The following is a 25,352-nucleotide window of genomic DNA, read 5'->3' as shown; positions in this document are numbered from 1 at the left end:
CTTATATTCAATATTACAATTCAATATTGTCTTTGTAACACACCTTTCTTGAAGCATTCATTCATCCGTCTACCAATCGATCCATCAATTTTATATTCTCAGAGGCTTTGACTCCCTATTATAAACTGTGATTGTATTTGACCTGTGTAAAAGAGTAAATGCGAGAGTGAATAAACTTTTCAGTTGGTGGCCAAACATACATTTCAGCCAAAAAGCATATTCAAATACAAATCTGACTAGCTCTTCTAGTAGGGTTTGTTTGCTATCTGGACCGTGAAAACCCTGAGAGAATAATTATCAACCAACCGACTGTAAACAGTTCCACTTAAAACATACTCAAGAGCCAATGGAACACACAGTGATATGGCTCACATAACAGATCTACTGGAGAGCAGCCACACAGTGATGCAGAAGCTCCTCCAGGGTTTCTATCACTTGCTCAGATGAGCCGAAGTATCTTTGGTGCACTGACTTGAAGACTTAATTATCTAAGTGACATTTGCAACCATATCAGCCAATTTCATGTGGGCGCCTGAAATTTATCGTCTAAAGGGACCATGCATTTTCATTTTTTTTCAGTCCGGCTGAACTTGACACAAATATTTCCACAATGTATAGCCTATTACAACAAAAACACTAGATGAATGCTGCCATTCAAGCCTGAGCCAGATCAAAAAATGAAGGGGGGAAAATAAGACTCAGGCAGAATAAACTTTCAAAGACTCAGAGAGTTGATCATTAATTTAATAGGCTCCATTTTACTTTATATGGTGCAACTCGTTTAGTGTAAAACATAATAAAAATAATAATAATGATTAAAAAAAAAACTTTAATTATTTAAATTAAACTTGTTTAATTTAATCTACTAACTCATGATTTGTGTAAAAAAGCTAAATATGACCTACTGAAATAAATCTAATGCTCATATTGAATGTAATAGAAAAAAAGTAAATCTTTAAAAACATATTGAAATAAATTGAGCATATAGAATTTTCTGTTTTGCTCCAACCCTAAATAAGCACACCTGATCCAGCAAATCAAAATCTTTAGGATTACTGGAAACATCCAAGCTGGGGTCTGTTCTTCGTACGTGGATTACTCAATTAGCTGGATTTGGATATTGACGATTTGACACGATCCAGGATCGTTTCGTTCTTCAAAGCTGATCTGAGAGTTGTTGTCATGGCAACAGTTCTGCTAGGTCAAACCTGATCGGGAGCAGGTTCAATTCATATAAACAGGATTAGATCGGCTCAGTTCAAGCAAAGATAATACAGAAAGTATGTTCTGAATTCTGATATTTTCTTACAGTAGTAGTTATATACACTTGGGAAAATGGTACATATTTTTAACTATATATATAAAGTTATAGTTATTAATAAAATAAATAAAGTTATACATATTAATAAAACTTATGCAATCTGCACCCTCGAAATGAAAGTACAAAGACTGCCATCTGGTGCAAAGAGAAAACTTATTGATATGAACGTTTTAGATCACTTTAGTACAAATTGTGTATGATAGAAATGCACAATATGTGACTTTTTTCTTTTAAAGCAATAATACATATATGCAGTCATGAACATGTTTTGATAGTTAATATGCTGGTAATTGGATGCTTCACAAAAGTTGCAGATGCCTTTACCAATATCAAAATGCTTTTGTAAACAACCAGTTATTATTTACACCGATTAAAAAACAGCTACTATAATAAAAAATATATTTTCTAAATGTGGAACTAAATACATTGATTTGCATTGAAATGCATGATGAATACTCTTGACAAATGAAAGTGTAAAGCCTGCAGCTCACAACAAATGTGGAAGGTTATTGCGTGTCATATTTAACAAGCCGTTTACTGCTAATTTGATGTAATTTTGCTCACATGAATAATTGAATATTAATCAGATGATGTCATTACGCTGCTGTGCCGTCAGCCAATCGTTGCATTGCTGATCATGATTTCGAGGATCGATAGATCTGTCCTTCACAACACACGCAGCGATCTCAGATCAGTTTATCCAGACATTCTAATCTGATTCGCGAACTTGTTTGAAGAACCAAATTAGCGAGAGATCAGTTATCGAGATGAAAAGATCCGGGATCTGCCAAATCATCTTAGATCATTTAAGCGAGGTACGAAGAACGGACTCCTGGTGTCAGTTGGAGCTGACACTAAATTTTGCAGAGCTGTGGCCCTCCAGGAATTAATTCTATAGACCAATGGTTTAGTTCCTCCCCAAATCTTGAAATATGATTAACATTATAAAATGTATTATAACTATCTATTGGAACCCAGGCTCATTGTGATTACGTACCAGTATATGTAAATTTCTGGAGTGTGTAAATTATGTCCCAGGAGCTACATTTTTTTTTTTTCGCAAATCCACCAGAGGCCACTGTGTAAGCTTTTTAAGATCCTTAATTTCTTTCATGGGTGCCATTCGCACCTGCTGTTCTCACGTAATTTAACCAGAGGCCTCTGTCGACTGCCTTACTGACAGACTGTCCAACCAACTGTTACTCCCACCGTCCCACTTCTCTAAACCCAACCAATAGTATTTTAAAAAGCAATCCTGAAAAAGAAAAGCCCTCGTCTGATTTTTACCACGTTTACAAATTTCACTACATTTTCACCCTGTTATTTATTTGTTTACTTATTTATTTTTTTTGGCTTGTTGTTCTTGTCTTACCTGCTTTCTGGAACCATCTTTCACCAGACTCAAACCCTGTCATTGTGGTCAACTTTGCATTGCAAGTCGGCTGACATACACATCAAGGAACTGGACAAACTGGTAACAGCTGAAAAGCACTCCACATGCAGTAAGCACAAAAAGGAATGGCCAACTATTCTCTGCCTCACAAGTCCAGCGAAGTAAATGGCAGGTAAAATGGACAAACTGATAACAGCAGGAAAGCCATGCATACGGAGGTAAGCGGCCAGCTGGTAAGTAGTGTTCATTTCAAAAACAAAATGCAGCCATATGTAGCTCTGGCTACATAATTTGTGATCTCCATAAATAAATATATATATATATATATATATATATATATATATATATATATATATATATATATATATATATATATATATATATATATATATATATATATATATATATATATATACCTGCTTAAGCTTATATATATATATATATATACCTGCTTAAGCTTATATATATATATATATATATATATATATATATATATATATATATATATATATATATATATATATATATATATATATATATAAATACCTATATATATATATATATATATATATATATATATATATATATATATATATATATATATATATACCTGTGTTGGCCCTTTACCTCCAAGTCCATGTCAAGTGAAAGTTAAGTCATGTATTTAAAACTGCATGATGCAAAACGCACAAAAACATGCTAAACATAATATGGTTTTAGAGATCATTAGCTTGAAAACCAAACGTGTGTGTGTGTGTGTGTGTGTGTGTGTGTGTGTGTGTGTGTGTGTGTGTGTGTGCGTGTGTGTATTTGAGTGTCCTTGTTAAAGTGTAACTATTAGGTTTAACTATTAAGTAATATTAGTTATTTTCAAGTACTTACTCTATAGTTAGAATAAAGGTTATATATAAAGGTTCTGCATGCAATTATGCATAACTGTGATAACTCAGCAGGCACACAATGTCATATGACCTTGATCTTTATTTTCTATTTGGGTTGCAACACCAGGTAACCAAAACTTTGCTTAAATTTGTTGTCTAATACTGACGTCAGCTGGTGTTGATATTTGGTTTGTTTTAGGCTGTGCCATTAACTAACTAAAATCTAATATCGTTCTAACGCCATGATATGACATCCATACAACATCAGTCTACCGTCAATATTTTTTTATTTGGTTGGTTTTATGTTGTGTAATTACCTATCTAAAATTTAACATCACTTTAATGTTCAATCCAGGCTCGTTCTGAAAATGTACCTCTATATAGATTTCTGGAGACTGCCAAATACATCCCAGGAGCTACATTTTTTTTTGCAGTTTTTGTGAATCAACCAGAGGCCGCTGTGTACACTTTTTGAGATTGCATGTGATTTAATCTCAAATCTGCTGACGTACATGACGAGATAATAGGACAAACTGGTAACAGCGGGAATGCCGTCTATACGGAGGTACAGTAAGTTGTTGTAAGCATGAAAAGCAACAGCATCATAACGCAAGTGGTGCTCGCTGCAGAGCCATTTGAGGAGAGCTGAGCTCCAGCGAGGGGGAGCTTAAGCTTGAGCTCCACCTTTTTTGCACTTCTTCTACGAGTGATGTCACTGGGGGTAGGGTTAGGGGTGGGGTTGGTGTACGCATTAAAACAGCTTACAGGAGGAGGAGCTACAGCTTATGCTCCCCCTCGCTGGAGCTCAGCTCTCCTCAAATGGCTCTGCAGCGAGCATCCTCTCTCATAACGCGCCTTACCATTCATTTTTCAAATAAAATGCAGCAAGCTTCTGGCTACAGATTTTGCAATTTCCAGAAATGTATATATAGCTACCTTTTTAGAATGAGTCTATGTTGCAAATGTTATAATGTGAAATCCATATAATGTCAAAGTCTAACATCATTAGACTTTTAGCCATTAATCATCGGTTGATTTTATGTTTTATCTTGACGTTGGAGTCTGACCTCAATCTGACGTTTGGTTCTGATATCAACCCAATTTTTATATACAACTAAAATTTTAAGTTAGTCTGATGTTGGAGTTCCAACTGGGAAGTAGGTATAGGAAAAATATGTAATGGACACTTTAAAATAAAATGTTGTAACATATATTAAAATAAAAGCAAATAAATGACACAAATAGACAGCTAGTATAAATAAACTAAGTGTGCATCATGTCTCTCACTAACAATGCAGATTACGGTATAACCTTCACTACAAATCACTATTAAACTACTGTTCTGTTGTATCTTCACTTGTATAAAAGAGATGGTGACAAACGGAAGTGTGAGAGTCATGATTATTGAAACAGAACTAAGTTTAATCATCTCCCTCATCCTCTTATCTTCTATCCTTTCCGTGTCAATTCTCAGCTGATCTTGCAAATGGAAATGCATTGTGCGTACCGGGAAGCAAACATCTGAGCCTTTCACAGATCTCCAAGAACATCTGCACGCTCTGCTGAACTTAGAGAATAGGCATTGAGCTTGTCAATCGCAAAGGTCCTTTCTCGTTATTCCTCACAAAACGACCTCAACAGCAGGTAATTATGATGCTCCAGTGAGGAGCTAATGTAATGATCTACCTGATCTATTTTGGCTATATTTTGTCATCACATTTTCCTAGGCACATACTCTAATTCCTATTATAATTCTTATTAAAGTTCTTCAATGACACAAAGGATAATGCCCACCGTGACTTATTAATAAAGCATTATGTGTTTGCTGCTGCAGTTTGTCTAAGAATGCATGGATCATATTGAAATTGTTTTGCTAGGCCTAGATTCAAATAGCTACATACTCTACCAGACAAAAAAAATCATACATATTCAGTGTCTTGTATTCAACACTGTAGTTTCAAATGGCTGTCCAAATAATATATACAGTAGTGCTGTCTTGAGCTTTTTCAGGAAGTGTCACCAAGATCTGACTTATTTGCATTGGAAAAAAATGTACAGAGTAAACTGTCATAATAAAAAACATGACAAAGACATATGACTATCTTGTTCATAAACAATGGTGTCAGGACTTTTCATATTGATGACACGGACACTTTCATTGACATCAATACTTGATTTTGAGGAATGAGCTATCCATTTTGACAAAGTGACACACTTTTGCAATCAACTAGGTTTTGCAGTTTGTACTAGTTGTTTTGAGAAATGCACTAACTGTTGTGCGAATGTACATAGTGTTGTGAGAAATTCACCAAAGTCATCTGAAATGGTAAAGAAATTGTTCTTGCAAGACTCCCTGGGTTAATCAAGACTCTTTTGATTAATCTTCAATGCCTTCTACTTTGTCTTACCCCAGACATGCTCAATAATGTTCATGTCTGGTGATTGGGCTGGCCAATCCTGGAGCACCTTAACCTTCTTTACTTTCAGGAACTTTGATGTCGAGGCTAAAGTGTTAAAAGCAGCACTATTCTGCTGAAGAGTTTGCCATCTCCTGTGGTTTGTACTGCAATGGGCAGCACAAATGTCTAGCTACCTCATGCTGTAGATGTTGCCATTCACTCTGCAGGTCTCTTGCATACCCCATATTGAATTTAACCCCAAACCATGATTTTCCTTCACCAAACTTGACCAATTTATGTGAAAATCTTGGGTCCATGTGAGTTCCAATAAGTCTTCTTCAGTATTTGTGATGATTGGGATGCAGTTCAATAGATGAATCATCTGAAAAAATCTGCCTTCAGCCACTTTTCCAAATGATCATCTACAAGTCAAGTTATTATTTGTTACTCTTACAACTGGGATCAACGAAAACACTTTTGTCAGGTAGTGTATCTTGAATTTCAGAAATCTGCAAGGCTTTAAAATCCCATAATAATTCAGATATACTACATAACACTAAAACACAGATGATATTGCTGTTTCAATAGCATAGAATATATGACAAATGCATGAACAGAAATACACTTCACATACAACAAGCACAATTTCTAGTATATATATATATATATATATATATATATATATATATATATATATATATATATATATATATATATATATATATATATATATTTATTATTATTTTTTTTTTTTTCAATGATGGGGCACAGTGTACTTATAAAAAAGTGTGTGCAAATGTTTTGTAATTATGTTCATCTTTATGAATTTTGAATCGTCTTCACCTGCTTGTGAAATAGTTCATAATTTGCATCTGAAAAAAATGTGCTTTCTCATTAATAAATTATGTAAAAACTTTTTGTCTAGATCTTGTCTGTACCAAAGTTTCAGACTAAGAAAGAATGGCGTTCAAAAGATTGCTAAAAAGCAGATTATCTAACATTAGTCGCTAGTCTGTCTATGTAACACTCATCCCTGCAAAAATGACTCCCTTGCGGATCATGAGACAAATGTGCTCCTCCAGTTCTACTCATCCTGCTCTAAATGGAATTCAAACTGCCATTTTAGGCATGAGAAGACAAAAAACATATAATAAAATCTAGACAGTGCAAAAGCATTGACAAAAACCAGTGATGAAAGATTCAGTTAGAATTAACCAACAGTTCACGATGAGTTGTAGTGATATTATTTGAGAAAACAATAAAAAACAAAATAATACAATTCAGAAAATCTTTGAACAATAATACATATTTAAATAATAAATCATTTGAACCATCAATGATCCTTTCAATTTGCAGTGTGCTTTGCTTTAAATGAATCAGGAGTTTTGAATGAATACACTGAATAAAGGTACACACAAGATACACGCGTAAAAAACACACTTAGCCAAATATCTCTGGTCACTATTTAATTTAAGATAATGTTTCTATAAGTTCCACACACTTACTATAGTAATTACAATGAATTATGCTTGATCACATAATATAACTAGCCCTAAACTTAACTCACATGCTAAGCCCAACTAAAATAAGGTAACTAAGTATTAATATTACCCATTAATTAAATATAATAGTTGCACTGTAACTAATTCACCTTAAAATCAAATGTAATCATATACTTTCATGAACATAGCCAGCACTTTGAAGGAGAAAGCTAGAGATGATACAAGAGACCACTATGATGTCAGCCACAGCCAGGGCCAACAGCAACAATCTCCATCCCTTCAACAATCAGTGCCCTGCATATCCTAGCTATGAAATGATTCCAGCAACAATACTGAATACACCTTAAACAACCACAGCTGAATAGCAGACACATCATAACTGATGAAAGCATTTGGTGACTTAATGCATTACCAGCTTTGAGTATTCAAAATCTCTGCACCCTTACCTTCTGACGGATCTCTTCTTCCATCTTGACAGGTGAGCCCAGTTCAGCAACCTGCTTCACCCCTTCACTAGCATAGCCTCCATACTCCCACAATATATAGTTCTTCGAATGAGAAGCTCCAATGAGGGCTGACCAGTGATTGGCTCTCCCTGTGAAAATGCATGGTGAAATTCTTGCAGCAGTTATTTATTAAAATAAACAGTTGCCATGTGTTATTGATAATTACTAAAATGTGAACAATTATTTATGCATTTGGCAGATGCTTTAATAGATAGCACAATGGGATGCACAACTGTATATTTATCTTGTGCTTCCTAGGAATTAAACACATAAATATTGGCATATTGTATTTTTCCGAGCTGCATGGAATTGTGTAAGGCAGAGATACTCAACCCTGTTCTAGGAGATCTACCTTCCTACAGAGTTCAGCTCCAACCTTCATCAAATGCACCTCAACCAATCAATTAGAATCTGAAGAGCACTTGATAATTACAGGCAGGTGTGTTAGGTGAGGGTTGCAACTGAAATCTGCAGGAAGGTAAATCTCCAGAAACAGAGTTGGTCACCCCTGGTGTAAGGGATGGAGTTCTGGACTGAAGGAGTCTGCACATTTTTAAGAGTATACATTTCCAAAATAAGTAACATTTAACCTACAGTTATTAATGAAATTTATTGTTTTTCCTCTTTTTCAAAGTTGTTTTTTTAAAAGTATCCTACAGTTAAAAGTATGCCTCTAACCTAATGGTTAGACATTTCGACTTGGACATTTGGATTCAAAAGTCCCGGTACAGGCAGGAATTGTAGGTGGAGAGAAAAAAAAAAAAAACACCTCAATAGCATGGCTAAGGTGGGTTAAATGAGCAAGGCACACTCCTAGCTGCTCTCTGGGTGCCTTGTAGGTTTGTTTTTGTGTGAAGACTCTTGTTGTGGCAGAGTGACATTTACTGTACTCACACTATTGAGAACTCTAAGAATTCTATAAACAAATGCTTATACTTTAAATGTAGTTTTTTTTTTATACTGATTTGATACATTTATTATCAAGTAAATATATATATATATATATATATATATATATATATATATATATATATATATATATATATATATATATATATATATATATATATATTTTTTTTTTTTTTTTTTAGTTTGCATCCAGCCTAAGGCACACCTGTGCAAGAATCATGCTGACTAATCGGTATTTTGATTTGTCCCTATGAGATGGATGGTTTATATTGGCAAGTGAGAAATGCTCACCAACACAGATTTACAGTATGCCTCGTTTATACTAATACATTATAGTTTTAAAATGGAAAACTATAGAATCGTTTTAGAATCCACAGTCTAGCATTTTTGAAAAGCTCTCTGTCCACACTACACTGCTAAAAAAGCACATCACATGGCCATACATGTACTTTGGTATGCGCTGAAAGCTGTTTCAGTGTATTCTTGCATCTGAGCTCCAGGCAGTCAGCAGGAGCTCTGAGCACACCTGCCCCGTTACGAGAAGCTGAAAGTCGTCCAGTCCATCCGAATCTGCTGCTGGATCTCATCTCTCTGGAGCTGTTAAACATGATGTATAATTCTTCCTGTGTATTAGAGCTATATCTAACTAATCAGTCTTTCAATTCTATTAGCCTACTTGTTCTCAGGTGTTGTGTTTTGGATGAGTGCAAAGATGTATACCTATTAATTTATGTAATGTATCTATTACTTTATGTAGCACATACACTGATTTTATATGTTTGGCCAATTGCTTGCCTATATTTCCTATGTTGTATAAATTTATTGTACGTTAGAATTTTATAAATATTACAGATTATTAAAATAATAGCTAACTAATTATTATATTCAGCAAATAAGTTGGCTATTTCATATTTCCCCATGCATTTCCTCTGATAATCTTTATTGTGTGCATATAGCCTTACATAAAGCACATATTGCCAAAACCACACAGTGAGCCTAATGTTTCATATTTTTTATAACAAAAATGAAAGGAGGCAGTTATTAGGCTCAAACACTGCTCTCGCCCTTCAAACGGGAGGGAGCCACGGGCTCAAGGATATTCAGTTAAGTCATATTCAACTCGTTTAGTTTTGCCTTCATTTATTTTTGATTTCTGTCTTTAACACATTTGTTTACAACACATTTTGAAACATAATAGTTTAACTAACTCATTAATATCTACTTTTTATCTTCTTTATGCTGACAGTCAGTGCATAACATTTTAATAGTTATTTTGCAAGACAGTTGTATTCAGACAAAGTCTGGATCAAAGGAAGATTATTTTGAGTTTAAGTTATTTAATTATTTTGTTTATTAAGACTGCAAAGTAATGCATGAAAAAAAAAAGACTTTGAATATTTTTTTTAAGTATTTTGTGATACATGGTAAAATGTGCCCCCTAAAGTGGCCCCTGAACTGAAAAAGATTTCAGTATTTTGATGACAGCCTTTACACCGGTTAGTAGTAAGCTAATATAATTTCATAATGCAAATCTTAAATTCATGCTAACCAACAAATGATCAAAGAAAATATATTAATGTAATTCAAATAAATAAAATATGAATTGATTTTTACGTTAAACCTAAATTATATTGTTCTTATAATATATATATATATATATATATATATATATATATATATATATATATATATATATATATATATATATATATATATATATATATATATTTTTTTTTTTTTTTTTTTTTTTTTAAGATTTTGTCAAATAAAAGATTATTCTAGAGTCATCCACCATAACTTTGTGGCTCAGAAGTATCGGTTCAGGCACTGTTTTGGCACCAGTATCGTTTTAAAATGATCCATTTAGCACCGGTATCGAATTAATCCCAAACTATACCCCACCCTAGTGTCAACATCTCTTTTACTTCTTATTAAAGAATGTTGATGTGAATATGTCAGAGCCATAAATCATTGTCATCTAATGCAATGTACTCTAATGTGAGTATGCATTATTTCTCATTCTGTTTTGTGTTTTCTTAACACCAGTATTCCCTGCCCAATCAGTAAAATTTAAATTAGCAAAAAAATAACTAAAAATAAAAATATATTTGTTTATAATATCAGAAACTACAGCCATAAAAATGTGAATCACACATTTTCTCTAAATGAATAATTCATGGACAATGTGCTCCCTGACTTTCATGGAATTAAATTCACACTATACTCGTTCACAAAGTGTCACCCACTGGCACAGTGGAGACATCAGTCAAAATGTGACAATCTCACACTGAGAATGGGCCAGCACTGTCAAATCAATGGGAAATGTCCTCCTAATAAGATGTCATTATATCAAGTTAGCAATAGATAAAGCTGTTAATACTGTTTGTAGAGTTGTTTAAAGATCCTCTGCTGAAATGTTGTAAGATTGAATGTGTTTTCTTTCTTTTAAGGCTGTGAATGAAGTCAGTTATAGTTTTGTTTGTCACTTCAGTAATTCTGCTTGTTAACAGCAGGTGTTCATCAATAATGCTTAATCAACACTTCAAGGGTGTTGATTTGCTTTTGACATTGGTGGGGATATACATCCATAGCGCATTTATAGAACAACACAAATTCACTTCCATACTTTTAAAAACACAAAAAAAGGATTTAAACATTTAATCATACGAATAACAATTAATGAAACACTTTCCATGCTGAAAAAGTCAATTTACATGATGTTACTGCAACCTGGCTTTGAAAATGAATGAATGAATGAATAAATGTAGAGAGATTTAAAGAGACATGTGATTCAATTTAATCGTTTTAACCCGATTATTATTTTTCATAATCATGGAAATCGTCAAAATCTAAACTTAATTTCAAATTATTGGACATTCTTGTTTAATATTATTACATCATGCTGGACTCCAATTGAACTTGACTTTAAAAACTTGACTCTTTGAAAAATTGCTATTTATGTCCACATCTTGTACAGTGGAGGACTAGGAAAATTCCTTGTTTTGGCCTTTCCCGCATTCAAATGTAATTACAGTGGTCATTAACAGCATGAATAGGCCCAGACAATCATTCTGTCCTTATGTGTTTTGTTTGAACCCTTTCTGCATGTATAGGTTACTAAAGGTTGACGGAGCATTATTTTATTTTTAAGGTGATTAAATTATTGGTGGGGACATTTCAGTAATTGCTGGATATTGGTGGGGACACATCCCCTCTGTTTTTGCCAAATCTACGCCCTTGCAATACTTAATCACTTAATTAACTCATTACTTCAACCTAAATGTAGCAAGTTCACAGTACTCATATAATGTGTAGATTCGTTTTTGCACTCAAATGGTTTATAACAATCTGTTTTCTAATGGTTTGAGTTACCTTAACTTATTGGTTACCTTAACTTATATGGTTTTATAGTGTATTATTTATTTGCAAATGTAGCTAAAATGCATTCAAAGACATACTTTAAGACTGCCTTGTATTTGTAAGTCTTTTTTTTAGCAGTAATAACTTATTTTAAGTTTTCCCATGAAAATAAAATGCTCAATCACACATATCCTTGTTCTATAGTTATAGAGTTGTGTTAGAGTACATAATTCATTGTGTTTTTTTCTTCAGTATTTTAAGAAAAAAAGAAAAAAAAAAGTAATATTTTCGCATTGCAACTACTGTCAAGTCTTAATTAAAAAAAAAAAAAATGTGGACAATTTGCATCCATGTCACAATCACCAGCAATCTAATCCATACAGATCGTTGGTAAACACATGGATTGCATAGAACTACAAAACCGCCATTATATGGACTACAAGTTCCAGTCATGCACCACACATACTCACACCGGTTCCTGATCCTGACTGATTGCAAACACACAGCCAGAGAATTGTCAAAAGCTCCTTTCACACAGTGATACCGGTAAATATCGGGAAAATATCTGAAACGACTTTACCGGTATATTCAAAAAAGCGCTGTTTACACATGCAAGGACATAACGTAATTTTTCTGGAAAAGACCATTCACAAATCCATTCCAAAATACCAAAATTCTGACATCATTAACTAAAAAATGACCCTTTAAACAACTGCACTTGTATTTGTATAGATTTGACTACATCACAAACTCTGTGGATGGATAAGTATTGTGAACAACTTTGATGAAAAGTGAATATGTAGGAACACTTTCGTATGTTGAGATGGACATAATATGTGTGTAGGCTGATGCTCACCGGCTGCTTCACATGCACACGTGTCAAGCAACTATAGGAAGCAGAGCTTGAAGGGAAACAAACAACGGCTTATCATAAGCATTTTATCAATATTTTTCTACACAGTTGGCATTAAGAAGGAACATAGAAACGTTATCTGACCAACATCTGGCAGCTAAATGTGTCTGGAAAAATATTCAAAGGCTTTTATTTTTGTAAACTGTGCGGATGTGAATGTGTCTGAATGTTCTGATTGAGTAGATGTCTCACGTCAGCGTGTTCTAAGTGTGAATGAGCTCTTTCCCACAATTTTCAAAAAATGTTACAGCTTCTTTTTCCGCAAAATTGCCAGAATAAATTTACCGTTTTTTTTTTTTTTAATGGCCTGTTTACACATACAGAGCTTTCCGGAAAATTGCCGGTAATTTTCCGGAAAGGTCTGTATGTTTAAAAGGGGCTATAGACCGATTACTAAGACTTTTAATACAGCCGCGCGCACACACACACACACACACATACACATTGTTGCTGAGTCTTGTTGTACAGTCACTGTGAATATTATGACACATTTCCTTTGTCTTGCTTTGCTGTGTTTTTTACCCTCGCCTTGTTTGTTTGTTCATGTTGTCTGGTGCCTGCCTGTTATGAGCACTCACCTGTTATTTTGACTATGAATCTGGGTTTGCCTGTATACATTGCCTGACCATTCTCAATAAACCTGCATTTAAATCCGCACCTCTTTTGTCAGTGTTCACTTCACATTACACCATGTGTGATCCTGATTTATCTCATACAATAATCTTGTTTTTAAGTTTAAATGCTTTGGCTCATTGAAACACAGAATATATAATGACAATTGTTTAATTAAAAATTTATTCTGCTGTCTAATAAATCTGAGACATTTTCAGACAAGCAACAAGCAAAACAACCTGTTTAAAAAGCAATTAGCAAGCTAGTTTAATAACAATGAGACTAAATACACTTTTCTTCACTAAAACCTAGGTAAGTTTTTTTATTTTTTTATTTCATGAAATCTTACGAAGTATAATTATCTTCCTTCACTGGGCGATAATTTGACTTGTTTATAGTCTGTTTCTTCTTAAATCCTTAATTTATTTGACATATTTAGAAGGTTATTTTTTTCACATAACATATTTAGAAGGTTATTTTTTCCACATATAAGTCACATATTTTCAATGATCCTGGGTAGAAAGTAATCCAAGATAGCACAATTGATTGTATTCATTGAAGAAAATAATGTCAAAAACATTATAATACCATAGGTAGACGAAAACACTGACATTATTAAAAGTGTGCCATGTACGGCTATTCCAGGATGGCTTCCAGAAATGTCATATAAATGGTTTCCCTCCCACAAAATTGGGTTCTCCCGGAGGGGCTGGCCAAAAAAAAAAAAAAAAACCCTGAAAGAGAGAGTGAGAGAGAGAGAGAGAGAGAGAGAGAGAGAGAGAGAGAGAGTACGTCCTCAATTTGTCCCCTTTGCCAGCCCTTGAATGACAATATCAACCTCACCACAAACAAATTCTGCACTTAATATAAATGTTGTATTAGATTATGCTGCTACATTATGCAGAAGTTCTGGCTGGCAGGACCACCGAAAAGACTTTCAAATTGACACATCGTATATGTTTAAAAAGTTATGAAATTACTTTGCTCTTCTCTTTCAACTTTATAATGTCCTGCTCTAACAATAAAGTCACCTTGTAGGAAAATCTCTGCTCTGAGGTATTAAGTTCAAGATCTCCCAGTCCGGGCCTTTAAAGCCCTCAATCTAATTTCTACTCACCAATTTAAGCTATTCCACAGGCATGGCAGAGTGTTCACACTGGCTCTGTGAAGAACTGCTTACCACATCCCCTGTGCCGCTAATCCGCTGAATCCGTCAGACCTGTATCAAATCTCAGTGATGCGCTCTGATGTTTCAGCATTTACTTTCATATGTCCTGCCAAACATAGTATCTATATTTTTTTCTTCTTCTTTCCTGTCTGCTTCAAAATATGTGCATGCATTTTCCTTGATCTTCTGGACTCATAAGATAGTTGTTCTGAAAATAATATGTGCACTATTTTTTTTTCACACACACACACACACACATATATATATATATAATCCCAGTTTTATGCAAAGACACTATTACTCATTGATTGGCTGATTTCCTCAAGAGGAAATTACATTTATTTTTATTTTAAACCTTTGGTCATGTTTGCTTAAATGGTGCCAGTAGCGACAATCTTGGGCTGAGGACAATGTGATGCATGTATTACTTTCTAATGAGTCCAGCTTCACGGTCTTGTCCACATACGAGAGAGTTATGGTGTGGAGAAGCCCCAAAATGGACATCACTCAGACTGTTGGATGCCCAGAATGAAGCATGGGGGTGGATCAGTGATGGTTTGGGCTGCAATATCATGACATTCCCAAAGCCCAATACTTGTGCTAGATGTGCGCGTCTCTGCCTAGGACTACCAAATCATTCTGGAGGACCATGTGTAGCCTATGGTTCAAACATTGCATCTTGAAGGCGGACACATCAAGACAAATGACAGAATGGTTTGATGAACATGAAAGTGAAGTTGAGCATCTCTCATGGACTGCACAGTTAACAGACCTTAATATTATTGAGTATCTTTGGGGTGTTTTTGAAGGAATGAGTTTCTCCAAGTTTCTCCAACTGACCAGCATTCTGCAAGAAAAATGACGCAAAATCCCTCAGACCACTGTGCTGCACTTGTATCCATCATTCCCAAGATGGACTGATGCTGTATTTGCTGCAAAATGAGGTCCTTCACCATACTAATGAATAATTGTTGTTTAAAACCAGGTGTTTCAGTTCCATTGTCCAACCCCTGTATGCTAAAACATTAATTTTACCAAAACCCCATTGCTTGCTTTCCCTGTTTATTGTGAGTATACAAACTATTTTGATTGGTTAACTGTTTTAAAACTGACATTTCCTCAAGAGTGTAAAGACAATTATAGATAAATCTCTAAATTCAGCCATGCAGCCAAGTCAGAGCTTGACAAAAGTAATATCAAGTACATTATGGATTTATACTTATTTTATACTGTATTTGATCTTTCGGTAACACTTTACAATAAGGTTCATTAGTTAATGCATTTACTAACATGAACTAATCATGAACAACACATGTACAGCATTTAGTAATCACAATTGAACATTTACTAATGCATTTTTAACATCCAAGTCCATGCTTGTTAACATTAGTTAATGCACCATGAGTTAACATGAACTAACAATGAACTACTGTATTGCGTTAACTAACATAAGCAAATACAGTAGTAAAAGTATTGTTCATTGTTTGTTCATGTTAACATTAACTAATGAACCTTATTGTAAAGTGTGACTGATATTTCTATATAAAGTTAGCTTTGGATAAATTAGAAGAATCCATTAAACTACAGTATAATAAAGTCAGCTAAAGTTTCATTTTATAAATGTAACAATAACTAATATGAAAACCTCTAATGAGGTGACATCATTTTACTGACCGTCCAGCTAGGCACGTGCACAGGTAGGGCTCAACTTGTGTAGAGCACGTCTTTTTTTCTCTTGGATAAAAATGCCCTTCAAAAATGAGTGAAAGTGTCCCCGCTCTTCAGTTTGCAATCCCAAATCTCCAAAATCTCCCAAATCTTGAATCTCCCAGTCCACCACATCCCAAAGGTGCTCTATTGGATTGAGATCAGGTGACTGTGGAGGCCAGAGTACAGTGAACTCATTGTCATGTTGAAGAAATCCGTAATTTTCGCCTTATGACATGGTGCGGTATCCTGCTGAAAGTAGCCATCAGAAGATGGGTACACCGTGGTCATAAAGGGATGGATATGGTCAGCAACAATACTCAGGTAGGCTGTGGCATTGACAAGATGCTCAATTGGTACTAATGGGCCCAAAGTGAGGCAAGAAAATATCCCCCACACCATTACAGGACCACTACCAGCCTGAACCATTTATCAAAAGCAGGATGGATCCATGCTTTTTTGTTACTGATGCCAAATTCTGACCCTACAATCTGAAGGTCGCAGCAAGAAATCAAAACTACTCAGACCAGGCAACATTTTTCAAATCTTCTCTTGTCCAATTTTGGTGGGCCTTGTGAATTGTGGCCTTAGTTTCCTGTTAGATGATTGATGAAGTTTTTTTCCTTCACTTTCGCTAATTGGTAAAGTTCTTTGCCGCTGTTGCTACTGGCTTGCATGGTTCGGGACTTGTGGAGCTGCGCATGGATAAATTTGCTCTTCAGTGTTTGGACTTTCAGCAGTGAAAATTAAACCAAACTGAACTGAACTAAACTAAACTTAAACTCTTGAAAACTGGACAGACACTGTTTAAATTACTATAATCTACTATGTGAAGCTGCTTTGACACAATCTACATTTAAAAAGAGCTTTAGAAATAAGGAAGAATTGAATTTAACTGCTGTAGCCCATTTGCCTTAAGATTTGACTTGTTGTGTTTTCAGAGATTCTCTTCTATATACCTCGTCTGTAACGGGTGGTTATTTTAGTTACTGTTGCCTTTGCATAAGCTCAGACCAGTCTGTCCATTCTCCTCTGACCTCTGGCATCAACAAGGCATTTGCACCCACAGAACTGCTGCTCACTGGATATATTCTCTTTTTCAGACCATTCTCTGTAAACCCCAGAGACGGTTTTGCATGCAAATCCCAGAAGATCAGCAGTTTCTGAAACCAGCCCATCTGGCACAAACAACCATGCCACGTTCAAAGCCACTTAAATCACCTTTCTTCCCTATTCTGATGCTCACTTTGAACTGCAGCAGATCGTCTTGACCATGTCTACATGCCTAGATGCATTGAGTTGCTGCCATGTGATTGGCTGATTAGAAAATATTGAGCAGTTGGACAGGTGCACCTAATACAGCGTCCTAATTAAGTGTTCAAAACATTTGAATGGTAACATTTGACTAAATATGTGCTGATAAGTGAGGCAGTGGAGCCCCGGCATGTGTACCTTACCCAACCCAATCACTACATCATTACAAAAAAAGAAGAAAAGAAGAAAAAAAACATGCAATAAGAAAAAAATAAATAAATAAAAACTTTGACTGACTGATGTGCTTTAATTAATCTATTAACATGACATGGGATTAAATTTCAATATCTGCTTTTGAATATGGTTAATTAAAGTCACTTTAATTATCAATAAAAAAATAAATTGATACATCATATATACCAATAAATTGAGGGTACATGTAAATGTATCAGCAAATGGGAATGTTTTCACATGCTTGGGGCCCAGGAATTATCTGTTTATCTGCTGTACTGTATAGTCATTTATATCTGTTTACCCGTATGTCTTTCACTGTTTCCTAAGCCCATAAATTAGGGCACCACACTTTCTTTATCAGGTTCATCTAGCTCCCAGAGTACATTCTAATCAGAGTATTGATCTGAGCTGCTGAAGCTCAAGTGGAGAGTGACTCTAATCCCCAGGCTTAATTTACTCCCAATGAGACACTCTCAAGGTTATACACAGCAACTACCAAAGACAAGAGGAGAGGACAGGCACTAAGAGAAAATAATGAGGAAATGATTTCATATTTTACATCCAAACTGATGAACAATGTACAACAACCCAACAGGCATATTGTGAGTACAAAGAGCGTAGAGATTTAAACCACCAGTGCTGCTATTGCACAACATGTTGCTGTAATAATAGGGTGCTTTCGAGGGACCAAAGACTGCTTGCAGTGTTCAGAGTGTTTGCTGAGCACATTTTATGCATTTAGTAGGGGGTTCTGTTGCTAGGTGGTCGCTTGCTGATCTGCATGACTGTGTGAGATCATATCTTACTTTGTATTTGAATTCAACAAAAAAACTTGAAGTCATAGGGGCCATTCAAACAAAATGTGCATTTGCATTATCAGTGGTGAAAAGAGTACTGGAAGTCATACTCAAGTAAAAGTACCTTTATTTGCCAAAAAACATAGTGCAAGTAAAGTAAAAGTATCTGTTTTAAATATTACTAAAATATGAGTAAAAAGTAGCCCTTTGAAAAGTTCCCAAGAGTAGTGTGTAGTGAGTATTACACAGTGAAACGTTGATGCATTTACATGCAGTTTGTGCGGGGATGTGTAAACTTAACATTCTGTAGTGCATTTAGTGATCTTCCTATATTTGTTCGTTCCATCCTTCCATCGTTTGATTGTTCTGTCCTTTTTTCCTTCATCCATGCAGTCGTTTGTTAGTTCGTTCTTTCATTCAGTTGTTCCTTTCTTCGTTCACTCAATCATTCCTTCCTTCATTATTTTGTTATTCCTTTCCTCTTTTGGTTCTTTGTTCATTTATTAATGTGTTTGTTGCTTTCTTTGCTCAGATTGTTCAGTCCTTCCTTCAATCTTTCCTTCATTCATTTGGTCCTTTCTTCATTCATTAGTTCAGTCCTTCATTCCTTCATTTGGTCCTTCCTTTCACAAATTTGTTGGCCCCTTCTTCATTCAGCCCTTCCTTCCATTCTTCATTCCTTCCATTTAGTGATCGTTCAAGTTGTTTGGTGATTTCAGTCATCATTCAGTCGACTGTATGACATCTTTCATTTTCTCATCATTGACATGCAATCTAAAAAGTCTCTGGGACTCTTGAACATTTTTATTGCTTCCAAAAGGTTTGCTGCATTTATAAAGCGCCCATGTCTTGAGGTGGTTCAGTATGTGATTTACTTTCTATGTGCGATCTGATTGGACAGGAATCGCAGGACTGATTCTTGTACTTTAGCCAATCACCATAGACAAAAAAAAAATGTGTCTGCAGGTTGAAGGAAAGTGGTGTAATAAAAGTGCAGATACAGCACTAAATATGTACTCAAGGGAAATTTCAGGAACACATTTTTAACTACTCACTAAATTCCTGAGAAAAAAAAAAATAATAATACTCTTTTACAATTGTTGAAGTATTTGTAATTTGTTACTTTAAACCACTGCATATTCTAGTTCAAAAGATGACAAATTGTTGGTGCGCATCTCATTGGCATATCTGTGACCAAGACAGCAAGACTTTGTGATGTGGTGTGTAATAAGAGCCACAGTATCCATGGTATTTTCATCCAGGTTAATTTCAGCATACCACCAAGGACGAACCACATTCAACAGAAATAACTGTGGATTCAAGAGGAAACTATCTGAAAAGGATGTCTGAGTGCCAAACCAGATTGTATCCGAAAAACATAAAACTACAGCTGTCCAAACTTATTGGAGAATTAAATGTGCACCTCACCTATCCTTATGCCACTAAAACTGTTCATTGGGGGCTCCACTGGGTCAATATACATGACAGGGCTGCACTAGCCACACCTTTGGACATGTTGGTTTCAGTGATCCCAGCAGCAGCAATCTTCGGCTATGGACAATGTGCTACTCAATCTTATAGAGTAACTTTGGGGTGTTTTGGAGGAACGAGTAAGGAAATGCTTTCCTCCACCTGACCACTATTCTGCAAGAAGAATGACTTAAAATTCCTCTGGCCACTACGCTATACTTGCATGTGTCTTTCCTTATAGGAATTGAGACTGTATTTGCCGCAGAAGGAAGCCCTACACCATACTAATGAATTGTTTTGATTTAAAATCCAGGTTTCAGTTTCAATCCTCATTGATTGCTTTTTCTATTTATTACGAGTATATGAGTTTGTGTCATTGGTCAACTGCTTTGGAACTGAAATTGATGAACAAATCTACATGTAAAAGTTGCAAGACGCGCATAAGTCACCCACATCTGTCAAGTGTGTGTTCATGGGAAAACAATGGGAAAGTAGCACATTGGTATGGAAAAAGACACATTCTGTGTGAATAGTTCATTAAGTTGTGCATAATCCAGATAAGGAAAACCAACACCACACAATGGCTAGGATACTAAGGGACTTTGTTTGCTCATTCTATTTAATGCATTATTTTTATTTTATTATTATTATTATTATTTTTTGACTTCTTGAAAAGAGTTAATGGTAACTTTACTGAAAGTAAATACTTTTTGTAAGGTGCTCTGTCTGTGGTTTGCAACTTGCATAATTTACATTTACTGATTTAGCAGATGCTTTTGTCTAAAGTGAATTACAATTAAGGAGGCTATCAGCATGAACAAGCACATCACAAAATAAGTGCTAATTATCATACAAAAGAACTGCTAGTGCTCAGAGAATTAGCTGCTAGAGTAAGGGAAAGGATATATATACAAATGTGCTATATATATATAGGGCAAGGCAGGGGCGCAGTAGGTAGTGCTGTCATCTCACAGCAAGAAGGTTGCTGGTTCGAACCTCGGCTTAGTTGGCATTTCTGTGTGGATTTACATGTTCTCCCTGCCTTCGTGTGGGTTTCCTCCGGGTGCTCCGGTTTCCCCCACAGTCCAAAGACATGCGGTACAGGTGAATTGGGTAGGCTAAATTGTCCGTAGTGTATGAGTGTGTGTGTGAATGTGTATGTTTCCCAGAGATGGGTTGCAGCTGGAAGGGCATCTGCTGTGTAAAAAAACTTGCTGGATAAGTTGGCGGTTCATTCCGCTGTGGCGACCTCGGATTAATAAAGGGACTAAGCCGACAAGAAAATGAATGAAAATATACACACACACACACACACACACACACATGCACACACACACAGAGAGCAAAGAGTGTATATATATATATATATATATATATATATATATATATATATATATATATATATATATATATATATATGTAAGTAAGTAAAGTTTATTTATAAAGCACATTGACTTCAGTTTGCCACTGACCGAAGTGCTGAACAAAACTAAAGCACACACTCTAAAACAGTAAAAATAACAATAAAAGTAATAACAAGAATAAAAGTATTACAGCAACAATCACAATAAAGATTGAAAGCCTGGGAATCCAATAGATTAAAATGTGTCTTAAGTCTAGACTTAAAAATAGAAAGAGAAGAAGTACTCGTAATATCCGGTGGCAGCTGGTTCCACAAATGTGGAGCAGTGACTGCAAAGGCTCTATCTCCTTTTAGTTTAAGTCGCGACCGAGGAATTTGCAGTAAAATTTTATTTGATGACCTTATATACACACACACACAGAGCAAAAAGTGTTTTAACAGTATATCTATCCCATTTTACCTGTGTGAAGTACACTTCATAAATGCACAGTGTTTTTTTTTTTAAATCATTACTATTTATTTATTTTTTGTGCCGATTGTAAGAATGTGTATGGTGCAAAATTAATGAACATGTCTGTTAAAGTAGCTGAGAGATGAAAGGGTGTGTTTTCTACACATGGTTGGTCAAGCCCGCTCACAGAGGGAGATTCAGTTTTGGGTTGTCGAGTGGGGAGGTGTAGTGTATAATACTGTTGCCTTTTTTTTTTTTTCCATCTGCATAAAAGCTATATACAGATGGGGCCATATAAAACATATAAGGAACTGCCTATTTTCATTTTGATACTAACAACTTAAGACCAAAAACCAAAAATGTTAAGGCATCATGTAGCTACATATTTTTACGATCGTCATCTTCACTGTGTGCATATTTATAACAAAATGGAGCCTATATAACATAACTGCCTCTCTTCACTTTCATTAAAACTACAAAAAAAAAAAAAACTGTTTCTTCTGTTTTAATAATCAATAATGGGCATTATAAAAGTAAAATGCACAATACATTTATACAATATAGGAAATAAATGCAAACAATCAATCAAATGTACAGAATCATTGCACGGGGTTACATAAATTGATATATTACCTTATCTTTGCACTCAAAACATGTGACCTGAGAACAAGTACTAGATTCAAAAGACCAAAGAATCATTAGATAGAGACAAGATGACTTAAATATCATGTTTAGGAATAGTGAGATAAGATCCAGGGGTATATCCTTGATGAACTCTCCAACATGTGCTGCTCTCACCTGGGAAGGTGTGCTCAAAGCACCCACTGACTGCCTGGGGCTCAGACATCTGCATATGCTGCAGCGCATGAGTGTGTGTATGGTCATGTGATCTTGGTTTTTAGTGGTATAGTGTGGACAAGATCTTTTTAGAAATGCTAGGTGAAACGGCAATGTGGACGTGGATCATTTTCATTCTAAAACACCATTTTAAAGCGTATAAGTGAAAACAGGGCCTTAATTATCCACAGGCCTCTCCTATAGTAAATAAATTTGCTTTCCTATTGCATTAGCATGCATGAAGCAAAAGGTCTCCATCTCTATTTAGAAAAGTACCAGAAAACCTCATTTAAAACGTGCACAATTTGATTGTACTGCACTATTGCTTAGTTTTTCTTGTCTCTGCACATTAAACTGGGATAGGAAAAAGTATTTTAACATTGAAAATAAAAATTACACACTTTACATGTCATTGAGGACACAGTGTCTTACTTGGGTAGTCTTTTGGGTGCAATTTCTCTGACCAGTTGCCGTAGAAGGTGACTCTGTATTTGGCAGTTCCACAGGCGCAGCAGTCCAGCAGGGGTTTGTCTGTGGTTTCTCCATACAGCGATTCTAAAGGACAAGAGAGGACACATGAATAATTAGAATTATTTATTTATCATCCTCTGTTATTTATGATTGTATATATCTATCCATCAACAGAATCTCTTTATAAATGAAGTCTGTAAACACTGATTCGTTGCTGTCACACACATTTTTTTTCACTTATTATGTCATAATCGTCGTAAAAGATATATATTCTTATAACAAAAATATGTCAAATTAGCTAATTAAAACAGCATATTGTTTGTGTTAAAATGACAAGTATCTTGTCAAAATAATATTATGTTCTTGTTAAAATGACAAATTTACTATTAAGATTAGATCCTTTAGACATGACATGACCATTTGGTTGGATAGAAAAAAATAAAAATAAAAAATTACAAATCTGATTATTGGCTAGATATAATACATTTAAATGAACTGGTTCACTTTTCTCTTCAGCTTAATCCAAACATTGTCATGTCCACACAATCATTATTAGCATGGAAACGCTATGTCGGTGTGTTAACATTTAACACTACACATATGAAAGAATCAAGTAGATTGATAGGAAATATCATTCTTCCACAGAACAAGAAAAAAAAAAAAAAAAAAAAAAAAAAACAATTATCATATAAAAAAGAACATCAAACATGGAGGGCCCTATCATACACCCGGTGCAATAGGCCCAAGACTTGTTTCCCTCACGTGTTGCTATTTTCAGATCAACGCAACCTTACTTTTGTCAGTGTCTGCCAAGTTATTTAAATAGCAAATCTATTTGTGGAGTGATGGGTGCTTCGGTCTTGAAAAGAGGTGTGTTATGGCGCATTGTTGGCATATTGCTATTTTGAGGAGCTAAAATAGACTTTGCAATAGACAAGCTGAAAGCAGATCTAAAATCCAGCGCAGAGTGCATTAGTTGTGCACCTTAATCACTTACAGATTGCTTAATACACACAGGTTATAAAGCAATATATAAATATCTTTAAAAAAGAAAAAAAAATTAAAATGTTACAAAAATTATTGTTTATTTATTAGTTCATTTTCTTTTCAGCTTAGTCTCTTTACAAAACATTGACATTGTCACAGCAACTTCTCTCAGCCTTTCGACTGAGTTTGTTCTTTCAAGGTAATCTGGAAGCACCTTCAGTGCTGCTAATACATTGTAAAAACCTGTCTTGCTTATTCAAATTACTTGATTGAATGAATTACGTGGAAACTCACTGGCAATGGATGATTTTGTCATAAAAAAAGAAAAGTTTTCCCTGAAACTGAATATTCTACTTTAAGCTAGATTAACTTTACTTTAAGCTTGTATTAACGGCAGCCAAAGATTTAACTGATAAATTATTTTAAATATGCTAGACTTTCTGCAATCTTGTCATGAGGCGTCGTAGACATGGTATCAGTTGTTGTGAACTATGCCACATATCACAAGAAGAAATAAGTGAATCTTGAGTCACGACGCCCATTTGTCGTTTATGACTCCTCACAATACCCTACGTCAAGAAAAGCGTGACAAAATCATGTGATCTGACCAAAGCTTAATTGTATCATCTCATTTTGTATAATGGCTTGTTTTTTTTTTTTTTTTTTTTTTTAACTTTCTGTTTTCTTTTTGATAAATGTTATGTGATGTTGCCTACTGTGTGAGCATGCATTCAGAAGTCATGGATTTTGTTTGGCAATTTGCAAGATCGTTCATAGGCTTTTAATGCTATCAGGCTAATGTTAGCATTTTCCAAGA

The 25,352-nt window shown here is 35.0% G+C and overlaps 1 protein-coding gene across 1 annotated transcript in view; it reads right to left on the bottom strand.

Moving 5' to 3' along the window:
- The window catches only part of spon1a (spondin 1a), a 316,060-nt gene that overhangs the window by 221,226 nt on the left and 69,482 nt on the right, over positions 1–25,352 (bottom strand). The window contains 2 exon segments of the mRNA NM_131515.1: positions 7,943–8,091; positions 23,510–23,632. Coding sequence (NP_571590.1) covers positions 7,943–8,091; positions 23,510–23,632 — 272 coding nt within the window.

Source organism: Danio rerio, chromosome 18 (genome assembly GCF_052040795.2).
Source record: "Danio rerio strain M-AB ecotype USA chromosome 18, GRCz13ab, whole genome shotgun sequence".
Classification (NCBI taxonomy): Eukaryota; Metazoa; Chordata; class Actinopteri; order Cypriniformes; family Danionidae; genus Danio; species Danio rerio.
The sequence above is the reverse complement of the archived record's forward strand: the minus strand, read 5'-3'. Positions and strand labels throughout refer to the sequence as shown.